This window comes from Ceratotherium simum, chromosome 37 (genome assembly GCF_057802395.1).
Source record: "Ceratotherium simum simum isolate JZ-2026a chromosome 37, ASM5780239v1, whole genome shotgun sequence".
NCBI classification, from domain to species: Eukaryota; Metazoa; Chordata; class Mammalia; order Perissodactyla; family Rhinocerotidae; genus Ceratotherium; species Ceratotherium simum.
In genome coordinates, this window is record NC_141936.1 from 27,990,434 (window position 1) to 28,007,286 (window position 16,853).

The window sequence follows — 16,853 nt, forward strand, 5'->3', positions numbered from 1 at the left end:
TACTTCATCATTATAACACCAAGGAAGAGACGCAAGAGAAAGTTTTTGTCATTTGTAAAATTGTACCAGAGAAAAAATAGTATTTCCCGTTTGTTCTATGAGCAGAAGGTGTAGGTCTTCTAACTTTTAAACTATAGTTTATTCTCTAGATTAGCCTATACTATAGGCTTCTCTACTATTGTCAATAAGTTGCTTAACCATTTACCTTGATTCTCAATAGGTACAAAAAAATTTAAACTCTCATTCTCTCTGTGATAGAGATATAGAGAAAAACTAGCGTGAAATATTTAACTGCCTACCACTTCTATTTTAATAATAAAGCTTTACATAATACCCAAGTGGTTAGGAATAACTTATTCACACCATAAATACAACTTTTAAAATGACTTATACAAATTAACCATATTTTATATGTATTCCAGAACATATTTTTCTACTCAGAAAAAAAAAATAAAAAACCGTGAAAATGAGTGTTATGGAGGGCACAAGATGGCCATTAGGTAGGGCAACTTTGATGAGCTTATTTTATATTATTTATAGTTATTAACTCCACTAAAGATATATGCTAGTTCTCAATATTAATCATAGGGCAATTCAAACTTAATGACACACTATATAAATATAATTACAAGACTAAAAAGAACACAAAGACACATGGTCTGTTCTGACGGCTTTAAGTTGTGCACCAAAAATCACGAGACTCCAAATTACACAATTATCAAAGGTTACAAATTTCCACCTTTGTCCCTCCCTTCCATTTTCCTCTAATGATTCCAAGCATTTTTAATTTCTCTATTACCTTCCATTTCCCAATAACCTCTCAAAATGTCAATCTGTTAGTGAAAATACCTTTCCTTGGGTGCTAATATTATAAAATCATGTTTTCAATCTTCATTTTGGGACTCAAGACCCTAAGAGATCTTTTTCACTACTTGTAAACTTTGGACAGAAAGTGATAGGCATTTAAATGTTGATTTCTTCACAAATAGCTTGAGGGAAAGCTGCAAAGGATTCATCTGTCTAGCAGGGGAAGACTTCATGCTTTCTGTGACCATTCCGTTAAAAACAGTTACTGAAACAGGACTTAAGTTAGCATTTATCTCCAACATACTTCATGCCTGTTAGCTGCTTTAAATATGTGGGAAACCGATAACCATGTTGTCTGAACTTCAGTGGATATAGATCCCAGGACTGACCTTGCCCCAGGATCACACTAGGAAGGGAGTTGCCCTTATTTTGAAGTAAGATGCCATGAAAACCCATTACGGCCAATCACTTAGAAACCTTTAAATTTCTAAAGTACAACTCAGCATTCCACAGCCCCTGCTTTGGGTTTGTTTGGTTCTCAGTCTGGAGACTGAGCCATAAAACGTTTGACATGGCAGAAACAGAATCAGCAGGTCCTGGTAAGACTTTAGTAAATTTAAGCAAGATTTTTAAATTTTAAAAGAATATCTATAGAAGGAGAGGAAAAGAATGTAAAAATGGTCTATCTGCTCTCTTTCCTAGAAGAACTTCATAAATTCAAAAAATATGAGTAGTCAGCTGCCAGAAAGATAATAGGGAGAAAGCAGAATACCCACCCCTAATGTAAAAAAACCAAGGAGAATGGTGAAAATGGAGATCCAACCCATCCCTGGCTTAGATAAGCCCTATACTCCTGAGAATATACCTTGCAGAAGAGTGGTCTTTAACAAGAATTGACTATTATCACTTGGGTGAACCCTAAGAAACACGCAGAATGTGCATGGCCTTTTCAAGTCCTCTGGACTTTACCACAAGGGGCAGAGCTTCAAGGGTGTTCCTTCTATAGCAGTTGCCATTTGAAACCCCAAACCAGTCCCATCCAGTAAGTTTCATTAAGACCAAAACTTGCTGACTTGAAGTTTTTGAAGTTTATAATTCACCCAGAGATGGGGTCAGCCCCAGCTCTTAGAGACATTCTAAGCTCCTCTGCCACTGAACAAATAAGAAGCTTCTTAAGGGAAGATGGTCCTGGAGAACATCTCAGGGATAAAGACCATAAAAGTACTGACAGGCTTCGGTCTCACTATGGCTGTCCACTCCTAGGTTCTGGTTTCCTAAAAATAGCCCTCAGGGTACAGATCCCTCTTTTCCTTTGCCCTAAGAAAGCTAAAGAACTCTCCAAAGGGAGTGGCCACTTCTGTCTGAAACCTGATGCTAGCTGTGAGGTCACAGCTTCCCCAGAAATAAAAGGCAGCCTCAGCAAGGGAGGCCCCCACTCAGGGACTGGAGCAGCCCTCAACTAACTCTTCAGCGTCGTCACCGTTCCGCAGCCCAGCAGCTCCATCATGGTGGGTCCTAAGAGAAAACTATTTGTCGTTATACGCAAATGTGAATAGTGCACATGATCTTATTGAGAAGAAAGGCAGGTGAGGGGTAGAATTGAGGAGAGAATGTATTCAGTATGAATCTGTAGAATCTACTCTTGGTTTTTGTTGAGGGGGGTTGAGGATAGAAGAGACTAATTCTAGCTATTATGCCAACTGGAAAAATACATCTTACTCCCAAAGCAGTGCTTTATGCTTCACCAACTTTTGCTCTATCACATAAGGTTTATGATATCTAAATTTAGAAAAAAAACCTGCAACTACAGCAAAATATTGTACTTTAAAAAACAATTCAATAATGCCAGTATCTAAAATTAAGTAAACTACTTCCGATGCTTTGGGTAAAATGTAGTGGTTAAACCAAGAAACATTTAAGGTCATCTTTTTATTGCAGTATATCTGTATTTCTTAATACAGTGTATCTTTATTAGACTTATCTTAAATATACTATAGATGATTTTATTATTCCAGGAAGTATTTGCCTTAGCATTTGTTAAATCATTGATTCATTGATTAAGATACAGGGAGATGTTCCCCAACTATCTTTTGCAATAGCTTTTTATTTTTCCTAGATTCAAAAGTGTCTTAAGACCACCTTCTTATCCTATGACACCTACATGGCTTCCTAAAAATCTCAGAGCAGAGAGCACTCATTCTTCTGTCAATGCATTTGAAAGAGTACTAGTTGTTTCTTTCTTTCTCCCTTTCTCTCGCCTCTGCAGTCCTTCAGCGCTGACCAGATTGCGGGTAAGTGAACGGAGCTTCGCTACTCCAGACGTAGGCAGAGCACTGCCTAGTGTCTGAAATATCACTTATCTCCAAGGCATGTTACTGTGTGGCTCAACCTGTCAGTGTCCAAGCTATGCCTGAACTCTGAAAAGTAGGCTTCCTTCTGCAACCTACTTTGAAGAATACTCAGGATATGAGCTTGGATACACTTAAAAATCAGGACATTTTTGTTTGGTTAAAATATTCTTTGTGGTTAATTTCCTTCTAACAGATCGAGTTCTCTCAGGCACAGCAGGATGGTAAGTTTAAAAGATACAGTTGTTAATTTGTGCACACTCGTGAAGGTGGCATGTGAGAAAAGCAAGTCCCTTGAGATGAGATTAGTTCTTCTTAATTATTCCCACTGGTGGTCTCACTCTAAATATAAATACTTTCAACCTGAAGCTCTTGCTTATAATCAATAACCAAAAGTTTAAGCAAACAAAAGATAAACACCACAAAATATGTCCTTGTATTCACTGATTTCGGTGATACGTATATATATATGATTTCACTGACATATATATTCACTGATACATATATATGTGTGTGTGTATATATATATATATATATCCCAAAAAAAGGATGTAGATTTTGGATGGTTAATTTGTTAATCAAATCGCTAAAGAGAGATTTTGCAGGTCTAAATTGTTCAATTTGGAAAATAAAATGGCTTATGAAACTGCCCAATTACCAAATCCACACAATTTCAATGAGCATCATAGTGAGTTGAGAGAAACAGTAGGTGAAGTGGATATAGACTAGAAGTGAATTCAGAGAGAAAGAGGGAGGAGTAATTTATCATAAAACTGTGGAAGGAACATTAGATGTCTCCTAGTCCATCTTGAGAGATGCAAGACAGGTGATGGGACTTGCTCAAGGACCCAAAAAATTAGTGATAAGACCAAAATCTGGTATTAGTTTAAATTAATTAGAAATTTCTTTCATGAAAACAATTAGAAAACCTCATACTCTGAATATTCAAGAGATTCTAAATAGTTTCCCTAACACTTCCACTTTTTTTCCTTCAGATCTGTGGATCCAAGAGATCCTGTGACCCATAGGATTTTGTTCTTTCACTACAAGTATAGGGAGAAATGGTTAATGGAGTGAAAGTGCCTCATATCCAAGTAAACTGAGACATCTACAGAAGGGAGGCAGAGAAAAAATTTAGTTATATGATATGGTACAAATCAGAATATTGGTCATAATAATAAGTGCGTATATATTATATGTCATGATATATAATATATAAATAATTATAATTATAGGTGATTAATAAAGATACATATATATGTATCTTTACATATCTATTCAAATACTCACTTCTCTACCTAAAGGATTCCACATTTTCCAGTCTGTTTCAGTGTCTGGAATATCTCATGTTCAGACATCAATTAAGAAAAAAAGGACATTTGCTATAGTACAGACTCACACGTGTCTACATTATGACTGATGGCCTCATGTAGACAGATGAGATGATCTGATGACTCGGAACTCAAGATTACTTGAAATTATGCTACAAAGGACTGTTTTTTCTTATTGAAAACAGTTGGTGATTGATTGTCTTAAATTTGTCTGATTTTTAATGCATTTTTATCTAGTGCTGCTGCCACGTTATCAGCTACTGCATCCCAGTCCTCTCAAATATCTAATTTACAGTGTCGTTTTGACTGCCCAACCATGGTAGGACCAAGCAATAGAAGACTTACAAGCCCTTGCAGGGACAGAAGGACTCACTGTTGAACATTAAACCTATTACTCCATATACGAAATAGGTTTTCGATGTAGAGGTTCGGTAAACATTGGTGGGGGTGGACTGGTTTTCTCTTGTTCCAGGAAAGCAAATGTAAACATTGCAAACAAACAGAAATCCAATACTTTCAGAAATGAATGAAAACTTCCTTTGTTTGCTTCCTTGTTCAATGATTAAAGAGTTTTGCTCATGGCTGCTCTATTTGACTGTATCACAGGTTTGGAGGAAAGAAAAGGAAAAAAAAAGCAAAGAAAAAATGACAGCATTCTAAAGGTCTAAGTCCTGTGCTGTTCAATAGAGTCGCCACTAGGCACATGTGGCTATCTAAATTTAAACTTTAATTAATTAAAAACAAGTACATTTTAAAATCTGCTTTCTCAGTTGCACAAGACGTATTTTAGTGCTCAAGAGCCACAGGTGGCTAGTAGCTACCTTTCTGGGAAGCCCAGATATAGAACATTTTGATCATCACAAAAAGTTCTAGAACACTGTTGTTCTAGCCTGGGAGCTGGCCAATTTTTTCTTAAAGGGCCAACTAGTAAATATGGCAGTACTACAGTTTTATGGCAGTGCAGTCTCTGTAAAAACAGCTCAACTCCATCATTGGTGTGAAAACAGCCATAGACAAGACATAAATGAACTGGGCATGGCTGTATTCCAATCAAACTCTATTGACAAAAGCAGGCAGCCAGCCCCTAGGGAGGAGTTTGCTAACCCACGTTCTAGACTCTTTGACAGAATATCTAAGCCTTAAAAATTTGGGTAGAAAGACCAAAATCTTTCTGGCCTTGGTCTTTAAAGCAACAAAAAGGTTAATGTCAGAGACAATCTATTACAGCCCGTAAAATCCTATTTCTATGTCAGCATCTGAGCAGGGTCATAGCGAGCCCTCTGAGCAATCTGTGCATGACAGCGTGGAGCCAGTAACAAGAATAGTTCAGTTTCACATGTCCCTTAGAAAGATAAAAAATAATATTTGACTAATGACCCCACAGGGCCTGCAGCATGCTTTTTAGGTAGGGAAATGATCTGTTACAGTGAAATTGCATAGAATTCAAGGGGGAAATTTCAGCAAAGAATGATAACATGGTCTACAGTTGATTGTGAATATGATGCCTGATGCGATCTTAGATGAGGGGATAGAGGGACAGTAAAATAGGGGTTTTGCTGAGTAACCAATCTAGATAGCATCTTTTGATCTGAGACCACTAACGGCCTAAAAAGAATGCTTTTACCTCCACCAGTTCATTCTCAAATGGTTTTTTGAGTGTTGCTGGTATTAACTCCAACAAGTTGCCATTGGTACTTTTGGGTCCCCCAGAAACTTTCATTTAGTTAAGTTTAGAAGGTTCATTTAAAATGTCTTTACTGTCCCCTAAATCCATAGTATCACCCTTTTCTGTCTTTTTGGTGTACACTTCTTAATTCACTTTTAATGTAATTCTGAAAGGCAAAACTAGTTCTATCAAAAGAGAATGACAAAATTTAGGGAAAATAAGCGGTACAGTAATTGTGATAAAAGTGGCAACACTTCAAAAATATGTACTCACACACAGTCACGAGCACAAGTAAAACTAGGGAACTCTGAGTAAAATCAGTGGAGTCTATCAGTATGAATATGCTGGTTGTGACACTACGTCTACTATAATTTTGCAAAATGTTACTATTGGGGTAAACTGGATAGAGTATTTAAGAGATCTCGCTGTATTTTTTCCTAAAATGGCATGTGAATCTACAATTATCTTCATAAAATTTTAATTAAAAAAAGTATACTTAAATTCTAAAGCTAATCTGGCAACATGTTGTCATACGTATTATCTGAAAAAAGAGTAAAGTTTAAAGAGATTACCTCAACGAGAGATCCAAACAAATATTCCTCATTCTGGATGGATGATCCTAGGAGCCTATGAGAGTCACACATTGAAGTGGTTAAACGACACTATAGAACTTAGAGATTTGTCTCATCTTTCTAAAATTTTTCCTGAAAAATGAAGTTACTGCTGAAGAAAACTAGTTAAGGAGAGAGACTAAGAAATTTGTACTTCAAGAGGAGGCTTTCTATATAATTTGAGAAGTTTGAGTTAACCGCACATAACACAACCTCGACTGAAAATTTGTTTTCTTGAAATTTTATTAACTTTGTTAATTATATGAGAAATTATATAAGGAATGCTTAAGATCTGTCAAGACCTCACCTCAGAATTTCTTAACCCAGTCTGGTTTCCCAAGCAGACGAAGGAAATATGAATAAACATGACTAGGAGCTCCAATTTCCATATCTGATTAATAATAATATATGACTTGAAATTGGAAATGCTGCTTTAAAATAGGACCAAATGGAAATGTCAAAAGGATTTGTCAATGATTGTTTGAGCCAGGAAAAGGGAGAGTCCAAAGATAACAGCTTAAGTGGTTGGCAAAGTTGTAAAATAGAGGAGAGTTTTGAACTGGATCCTTGATGAAGTTAGGCTTGAGCCTCAGGTCTGAGGTTGAAAAAAGCACCCTAATGCTTCTTGCTTCTTGCAGAATTCAAGGAGGCGTTTCTCCTGTTTGACAGGACAGGCGAATGCAAGATCACCCTAAGCCAGGTTGGTGACGTCCTTCGGGCTCTGGGTACAAACCCCACCAATGCAGAGGTTAAGAAGGTTCTGGGAAACCCTACCAATGAAGGTAACCACATGGTGTTCCAAGAGGTTGGGAAGCGTGTGCGTGCGTGTGTGTGTGTGTGTGTGTGTAAGAGAAAGAGAGAGATTTATTGAGAAATAAGTTCCACAGAATAGGACTTAATTTACTACTGATGGTAAGTGTGCCTCTTGGCCATCTAGAGGCTCAGTTTCTCCCCTCATAAAATAAGTCAACCTCCCTTTGAGAATTTGCAAGCATGATACAATTTCACGCTAATGAAAGGAAATAATATCTAATGCTAACATCATCATCCTCATCATCCTATCTAATGCTCAGAATTTAAAGGTCAATGGAATGAAATAATATCCAAATCTCCACATTTCTTGCAAACCTTCAAAGGCACAAATACATTTTGACAAAGATGTTAAATATGGCTAAAACACTATGCACTTTGTAAACAACTCTGAGTAAATTACAATGACACACCCCTAGAGCTCCAATCTGATCACCGTTGTGGAAATGAAATCACAGTGTTTTCAGGAGACTGACTCTGCCCAGTGGTCTGTCTTCTGACAACCTGCTTCTGTGACCTTTTTAACAGAAACTCGGCTATCTTAATTAAGAATAGACAGGTTGATATCTTAATAAGAGTGTTTTCTATTTCCAAAGAATTACAAAAAGACTTAAAAAATCTAAGCCAAAATCTGCATTCAGTCCCCCAAGGTAAACCCTGGGCCAAAAGTCAGTGAGATATGTAAGTGGCAAAATTTCAGAAGTCATTTGCTTGATACAGTAATACAGTCATCAGTCTGGAACAAGAAACTTTTTTTAATTCCAGTGGTTCATGCCAAAGTACAATAGTCTACTGGAAAATACCACCCTGAACACAAAAGATGAGACAAAACTGTACTTTTTTCAAGTAGATATTTAGGCTGCTTATCTTTGCCATAAAGAAAAAAGGAAGGGAGGGCAGATAATCTCTTTTTTTGCTTGATAACTGAAAAGTCTGTTTTCCCTTGTTACAAGATTTTAAGAAATCCTACCTCTAAATCAGTGTGCTAGAGTTTTCCTCAAACTTCATTTTCTTTGGAGGAAAATTTCCAGGTAAATCATGTAAAAAGTAGCTGAGACCATGAGATGATGTGAGACAGCAATAAGCCAAATCTTATTTTTTAAATGTCATTTTCTAACTTACCAAACATCTATCTTTAATGGAAATATTAGGTAAATGTTCATTTATTCAGCATTCAAATTTACTCTTTTTAATGCTACTCAATGTGCTGGATTTCTATTCTATGAGGAAAGACTAGTAAAAGGGAATTCTGATTTCAGGGGTACGTAACTTTATCCACTTGCACACATCTGGATAGTCTGTTTGATACTTTTTCTGTGAATGAGAGTTACCTTTTCAGAAGATACTAAAGAAAGTGTTATCATCTGGAGGCCTCTAAACTGCAAAGAAGTCGGGCGATCACAAAGTCTTTGACACACACACTCTCCTCACAGTCTTCTTTCTTAAATTACTTAAAATTTTTAAAAAATGAAGGCCCTAAAAAAGCTCAGGACAAAGGTGGACTAGATACTAAAGTTCGGTTAAGTTTTACTATATTTGTGTGCTAATGGATTTATTGTATCAGCATATTTTTAAATTGCTTCCCTAGTATTTACAAAAATATTAAATTGACAATACTAATAAAATAGTAGCTAACACTCACTAAGCACTCAGTTTGTCCCAGGTATTGAGACAAACTTTGCAGGTATGATCTCATTTAATGCTCGCACTAACACTGTGAGGCATCTCTATTTTACAGATGAAAAAGTGGAGGCACAAAGAGGTTAAGAAACCTGCCCACGATCACTTGGGTGTGAATGGTGGGTTGGGAATTAGGGCTCAAGCACTAGGGCCCAGAGCTCATGCCATCATTACCAGCTTTTGTCATCAGCAATTTACCAACTAAAATTTAAGCTATAGGAAGATTTTTCAGATCACCTAGAATGAACTCTCAAGTTTAACTTGTGACTCAAAGATGGCATTTTATGGTACTCATAACTCTCCCGATTGCGATTTCTTCCAGAATTGAATGCGAAGAAAATTGAATTTGAACAATTTCTGCCCATGATGCAAGCTATTTCCAACAACAAGGAACAGGGCAGCTATGAAGACTTTGTTGAGGGCCTGCGCGTCTTTGACAAGGAAGGGAACGGCACAGTCATGGGCGCTGAACTCCGTCACGTCCTAGCCACACTGGGTAAGGAGAATTTATTTCAGGGGACTTCATAGAACATGTAGGAAAGAACATGACTTAGGGGGATCATGTTATAACCAAAATTCAGAGGGGAAATGACTATAGACAAAAAAGAGTAGTTAAAAGTCAATGACCATTTCAATTGGCCTCAGTGTCAATGAGTTTGTTTTGGGGAAATGGTCACTTAGATTGCTGGTAATGAATAAGCAAAGAATAGCAGTGTTGTTCTTATAGGGTACAGTTCGGATGATCAGGTATAATGTGCACTTAATTCATTCATTGGAAAACAATTCATTGACAAGCTTCTAAGTGCCAGAGGCACAGGAAGGGCTTGGTCCGTATCCTCCAAGAGCTTGGACATTGGTTTTCAGGAGCCCAAAAGCCATCACATAGTGGAATTTTGAAAATGTCCCCTGGCCTTCTTTCTGAACAAAGAATTCTGTTTCATCAGGTGAAAGAATGAAAGAGGAGGAAGTGGAAGCCCTGATGGCAGGTCAAGAAGACTCCAACGGCTGCATCAACTATGAAGGTACAAACTCATGAGCTCTGGGGTCACAGCAACTCTTAACTGGTTGGGTGGATGATGGGCTTCTTTTGAGCTTAAAATAACTTCTATATCTCTGCCTCCCTTATTGAACATACACATGCCATCTATTATCAATCAATTACACAATAACTCTAAAAAGATATCCTGTGAGAATCCGACTATACACATAAGATTTATTCCAGTGGGATTTAGCACTCCCGTGCATTGTTATTCAGCTTAAAATGTGTTGTCATCTGCATGTTTTCTTGTCAGATCTTCGTAACATCTCTATAAGATAGACTGGGTTTGTGTCAAAATAAAATTTAATAGAATATTAAAGTTGGAGAGATCTCAAAATCCTTTACGGAAGCAGTTATGAGAATGAGGAAACTGAGGGCCAAAGAGGTTTAGTTGCTCAGTGCAAGTCACATCATTAATGGCAGGGCTGGTGCTAAATTTAGTTCCTCTCCTTGTCTAGTGTTCTTGCTTCAGTGAAAGTCATCTCACAGTCGCCAGTTATCTATTTCCTGCTACCAATTTGCAGCAGCTTCACCCAGAGGGTCTGAAAAGCAATGCACTACACAAGATAAAGATGTGAAATACAGTTGCATACAACTTGTGAATTCAAAATTTTCCAATAAAATTGAGAAATTTATCCACCCCCCCAAAAGACTAATCTAGCTACATTGCAATAAAGCTATATGGATAGCTTTGATGTAAATGTAGACTTATGAAGTCTAACGAGAAAAAGTGAGAAAAGAAAAGCAGAAAAGAGAAGGGGGGGAGGGAGACGAGGGAGAAAGGAAGAGGAGAGGAGAGGATGGGAGGGGATGAGAGGGAGCTGGAGAGGACAGGAGATAAGGAAAGTACTCAGCCAGCATATCTTCACTGACAATCTTGACTAAAGTTCACTTTTTCCTGTAAGCAATGTTTTACATTTGGTTATTGCCATAAATACATAACATAAAAGAAGATTCATTCAATAAATATTGTTTGGACAAATGGATAGTCATTTAGAAAATAAAGTCAGATCTGGATCTTATACCAGGATAAATTTCAAATGGGTCAAAAATTTAAATGTAAAAGCTAAAAGCATAAAAGCCATGGAAGAATTATTTTATGACTTGTGGAGTGGGAAGGCCTTTCTAACACTGATACAAAACCCAGAAGGTATTACAAATTTTGATAAATTCAGCCACATAATTTTTTTTTAAATATGTATGGCAAAAGCTGCCAGAAAAAAAGTCAAAGACAAAGGGAAAACCAGAAAAATAATTTGCAATCAATATTAAAAAGAGCTCATTTCTGGGGCTGGCCTAGTGGCGTAGTGGTTAAGTTCACCGGCTCTGCTCCAGGGGCCCGGGGTTCACAGGTTCAGATCCCGGGCGCAGACCTACACACCACTTATCAAGCTGTGCTGTGGCAGCGGCCCATAAAAAGTAGAGGAAGATGGGCACAGATGTTATCCCAGGGCCAATCTTCCTTAGCAAAAAAGAGGAAGATTGGCATTGGATGTTAGATCAGGGCTGATCTTCCTCACCAAAAACAAAACAAAGAAAGAGCTCATTTCCCTAGTAAAAAAAATACTACAAATTAATAAAACCAATAGAAAAATTAATAAATACATGAACAGACAGTTCATGGAAAAGGAATTAAAATATATATGAATATATATATACTAAATTTCACTAATAATAAAAGAAATGCAGTTTAACACTACGCTGAGATACTATTTTTCAATAAACTGATTGCCAAAGATTAAAAGTTTGACCACACTTTGGGTTGAGGAGAGTGTGTGGAAATAGGTGACCTCATGCATTCATGCGGGGAATGTAAGTCATTAAAATCCCTACGTGCTGATGTGGTATTAACTAGTAATCCCAGCAAATCTACCTCGAGGGATGCAGTCTTTAGATGCACTTGCACTCAAGTGACACGAGTGATGCGTGGTTGTTCATTACTGTGTTGTTCGCAGTAGCCAAATCTTTGAACAACGTAATGCCCATCGATGTCGGATGTATCAAATAGATTCCAATGCATCTACACGGTGAAATTCCCTACAGCCCTAACAAATAATAAGGACACTCTTGGTTACAGTTATAGTAATATCTCCAAGACATATTATTAAGTGAGAAAAGCTAATGCAAAGAGTTTATAGAATATGCCACCATTTATGTAAAAAAGATACTTAGAAACCTGTGTTTGTATTTTCTTATACATGCATAATAGCTCCACCAACTTAGCTACAAAAAGAGGAAGTAGATAGCCGGGAGACAGTGGTGAGGAACATTTTTTTGTAATAAACTCCTTCACACTCTAAAGACTATTTTAACAATGTGAATGTACAACTTATTAAAAAAATTAAATTTACAAAATCAGGGGAAAGGCCATAAATCCAGCATTAAGAACAGTGGGCTGTACACAGCTTAAAAAAATAAACTCTAGTGTTATAGCTAAGAATAATTAGGATTTAGCTAACTTGCTAATCCTCTCTTTTACTAAATTTGACTGTTTTCTAACTCTAAACTGTCTGTATTTTGCCTACAGCTTTCGTCAAGCACATCATGTCTATCTAAATGGCACTCTCAAGGTATGTGTCTGTTCCCTCTTCACTGTATAAGGCTTTCTTATTATTGTATTTGTTTAAATTTAACAGCCTCACTTTATATTCTGTAGATATAATTAGTATTAGTTCTTAATTTAGTGTTGTTTATATTAACCAGAAAACATCAACTCTTTGAAATGAGTTATTTAGAAATAGAGTATTTTTGTATAAATGTACAAGCAAAAACTTCTGAGGTTTTGGCTTCCATCTATAAACCCTGTCTTTGACAGCACTATAATTATGTATCAGAGAATCAACAAGCCAAAGACTAGTTAGTTAAGTTAGTTGGAACATAACACTAATAAAAGCATGGGCCTAAGTTCTTTGAGTAACTGATGTACTTTTTAACAATTACTGCTCTAGAAAAACCACGTTTTCACAATCCAAAGTTAAGCACGTGCAACCAGGTTTTTTCAACTAGGATACGGCTTAATTTGGAAGTGCTGGTTCATTGTGTGCTTTTTCTTCTTTTACATTCACATTACTTCCTCCTCAGTTTTCTTTCTAAAAAGATGCGATCAACATCTAACTCATTTTCCTTTTCCTTTACAGATCATGCATTGTTTACGAAGACTGGCTGGAAACTCATTTTAATAACACCCATGACCAACCGTCCAGATCTGTTTACCATCATTTAGAAAAACACTGTGGACCGTTCTAGACTGAAGGACTCCCTGAATTTTTATATATGTTATGTATCTCTCTGAATTGTATTCACACCACACAAACCAAGTGTCTCCTGCTGACAATCTTACATCCAAGTACCACTCTTTATGTTCCACCATGGGTCATGAACATCCTTAAAATAATAAATCAATAAATAATTTTGGTCAGTCTGGAATGTTCAGGTTGCCTTGTGTTTTTATCCTCTTGCTTACAGAAAATAATTTTTAAAACCTCAATTCTTTTGCTAATATATAGAATTGTAAACTTTAAAATCATTACAGTCTGCTTAGCAGTAACAAATTGAATAATAATGATAATCATATATTATTGAAAAAGTGAAATAGAGAACTGAGGAAATTCAGATGGGATCTGAGAAGTTTTAGTGTGAACTATCCAGGCAATTTAAGATAAAAGCAGTTTTCTTCCGTTTTGTGTAAATCTTTGTGTACATGGCTTGACCTAGTTCACTTCTAGTGACAATCTGGCCTATTAGAAAATTCTAATAAGCCCGTGATCCTTCTCACTGAATGTCTTCAAGGATGAAATTTCAAATGACCTTTCAGCTGTTACCTAAAAAAACCTCTCTGAGGATGAGATTGTTACTCAAGGACTCAGGATCCTGTCTATTAATACTCTCTCTCCTGCTGTGATCCCTTCTACTTGGCACATCCATGTCCCAAAATCTTGGTTCAACCTTTTAATACCTGTCCTAAATGGTAAGACTAATTGATAGAAAAGATCATAGTGTAAACTTACTTTATCATGTCATAATGCTATCACGTTTCACTTTTCTTTAGAACAAAGGCAGAACTGGCAAGTTAGTAGTTGAATATTTAGAAGACATGAGGTGATAGAGAGCTCTCCCCCTCTCTTAAAAGAAATCTGTAATATATGGGATTATAAAATCTCTAAGAAGCACCTTCCTGCCTATACATTTTTGGAAGCTGAAACGACTTTTTCCCCAATGTTGGGCACTTTAGGTCAACATGCTCCTTCTTTCTTTAGCAAATGTCACTCAGATTCCAGTAGCCACCATCTTCAACTCTGACCTATGCTTTTGTAGCCAAGATGATGTTGGGACATTACAACCATTCTTTTAAAGAAAATTCACTATGGCCTCAAGATCTTTAAGGCCAAGTGTGCCTGAGACCAGGAATTGGACATTCCACACAGCACTGTCCAATAGAACTTTCAGTAAAAATGGAAATCTATGTCTACACTGTCTTATTTGGTAACCGCTAGCTATGCGTGGCTACTGAGCACTTGAAATGTGGCTAATGTGACTGTGGAATTGAATTTTTAACCGTATCTCACTTTAATTAATTTAAGTAACCACATGCGGTTCATGAATAGCATATTGAACAATGTAGGTTTCAATATATGTTTATATTTGGTTGTTACATCAGGCAATAAAAAATATTTTTAAAAAATTACAAGTGTCACCATGTAGAGAAGTTGACTGGTACAAATAGTCCAACCATAAAAGGCTCATTTTTTGTTTTGGGATATGTGACTAAATTTCTCATCTTCTACACTCCTTTAACATTTTTCGATTAGAAAAATGTGATGTCTACAAGGTACTAAATTTTTAGTTTCAAACTTCATGTTTCACGTTTTTCCCTCAAGACCTTATGAAACGGCTTTAACTCTCAGGGGGTTACCATCTAGAACACGTCATGGGACCTGACCTTATTAAACTGCCATGTGTGAAATGCCCATAACTCACGTAGGAGCAGGTGCAAAATAGAGTCGCCGGTGGAAGAGTGACAGTAATTTCTAACATCTACACCAGCTGGCAAAAACGACAGGTGCTTAATTCCCCCGTCTTTAAAAATAACTTTCGAAAGCCTCCGCTGCATAAGCAAATGTTTTCAAGTTTGTTCTTTAACTATCTTCAAGTTACCGTCCTGACAAAAATGGAATACTGCACATTAATTTTTTGCCTCAAAGTATATTTGAAACAGCACACGGGAACTTAATTTATTCTCCTCTATGAATGAAATAAACAATGATTATTAAATTGGGGAAATAAAATTTTATTTTTAGACTTCGTGGTAATAGTTCTCAAGAAACATTATATCAAACAGAACTATTAATACATCTTTTTCCAACTGTGCTTACATGTCCTTTTCCACAGTGGCAAATATGACTTAGAGCTTAATCGGATGGAGAAAGAATATCTTCCTTTAAATTCTAAGTCTAGAGAAAACCGTGAATCTGCGGATTTATTCAGAAAACCAAGTCTATATCCCAAAAGAAAACAGGAGATTAAACAACCAGTATCTGGAGACCAGACTAAAGAGTTATGCTCCCTTGAATTATCAAGATAACTGAAGCTGGGAAAGAGCAAAATGATGGAATAATTCAGGCAAAGATCTCACTCCTTACAGTTTGATGTGTGAGCCCCGGGCTAAGAAGAGTCAGTGCAAAAGGAAGGGTGATGTGGTTCCAAATGCCTCCTGAGAATCTTTCCAGAAACTTCATAGAAGATAATTTTCCTAGTTGATCATTAACACTGGTAGGAAGAACTACTAGCTATCCCTGCCTGGGCCTTCACCTGCCGGCTCCTACAACGGGATCGGCCAGAGCTGCTCTGAGCAAAACTGAGAAGCACAATCCCTGTTGGCCAGGGCAAACGTGGTCCATGCCCTGGACCCCTACACTTAAAGGGCCCCACTCTGGTCCTCCTCTAGGCACACAGCCCCGGAGCCAAGGAGTCTACCCAGAAATAGAGCATGCCACTTCCGGAGCTCGTGTCCCCACTCCTAGACCACACTCTGGATACCCAGGGCCCCAGACTTCACTGCCCACATGGCCCCAAACTCTCTTCCAAGACCTGGGTGGGATTCTTCTAGGTCTACCCTCCTCAGGGAAGACTGCCACAGGTGTGTGCAAACCAAAGACCAAGGGGTGGCCAAAGCAGCTGTTTCCATTTTCTGTTGTTCAAAGTAAGAATGGAGTTAACCACAAGGCCTCTGCAGTGCAGGATGGTGCTGGGGGTGGGAATTGAAGGATGGCAGGCCACCACATTGCCAAGGAGTCCAAGAATTCTAACCTGATCTTCCAAGTTATTATGAAGCCATATTTGCCAAGGGAGGACACCAGAGCATTTCTTATGTTACAGTTTGTTAATTTGATAAGTTTTAAATATTTAAATTCTTGGTAAGTGGACCTCTATTTGAGCTCTTGCCCCAGGCCTGCAAATGCAGGGGTGGACCTGCTGAGAAGAATAAAGCTCAGACTTTGCAGGGACAGATCTTGAATTCGCCCAGAAATACTCCAAGAAGTACTAGAAATGCTCCTAATCCAC

General features: G+C 37.4%; 1 protein-coding gene across 1 annotated transcript; it reads left to right on the forward strand.

Annotated features, from left to right (window-relative positions):
- Window positions 1-2,178: 2,178 nt before the first annotated feature.
- MYL1 (myosin light chain 1) lies at window positions 2,179-13,711 on the forward strand. Its single transcript, XM_087424536.1, is given in 8 exon segments — window positions 2,179-2,315; window positions 3,074-3,098; window positions 3,352-3,379; window positions 7,402-7,545; window positions 9,576-9,749; window positions 10,198-10,275; window positions 12,820-12,862; window positions 13,430-13,711. Coding segments are annotated over 7 exon segments (615 nt in total). The 3' UTR covers window positions 12,849-12,862; window positions 13,430-13,711.
- The last annotated feature ends 3,142 nt before the right edge of the window (window positions 13,712-16,853 follow it).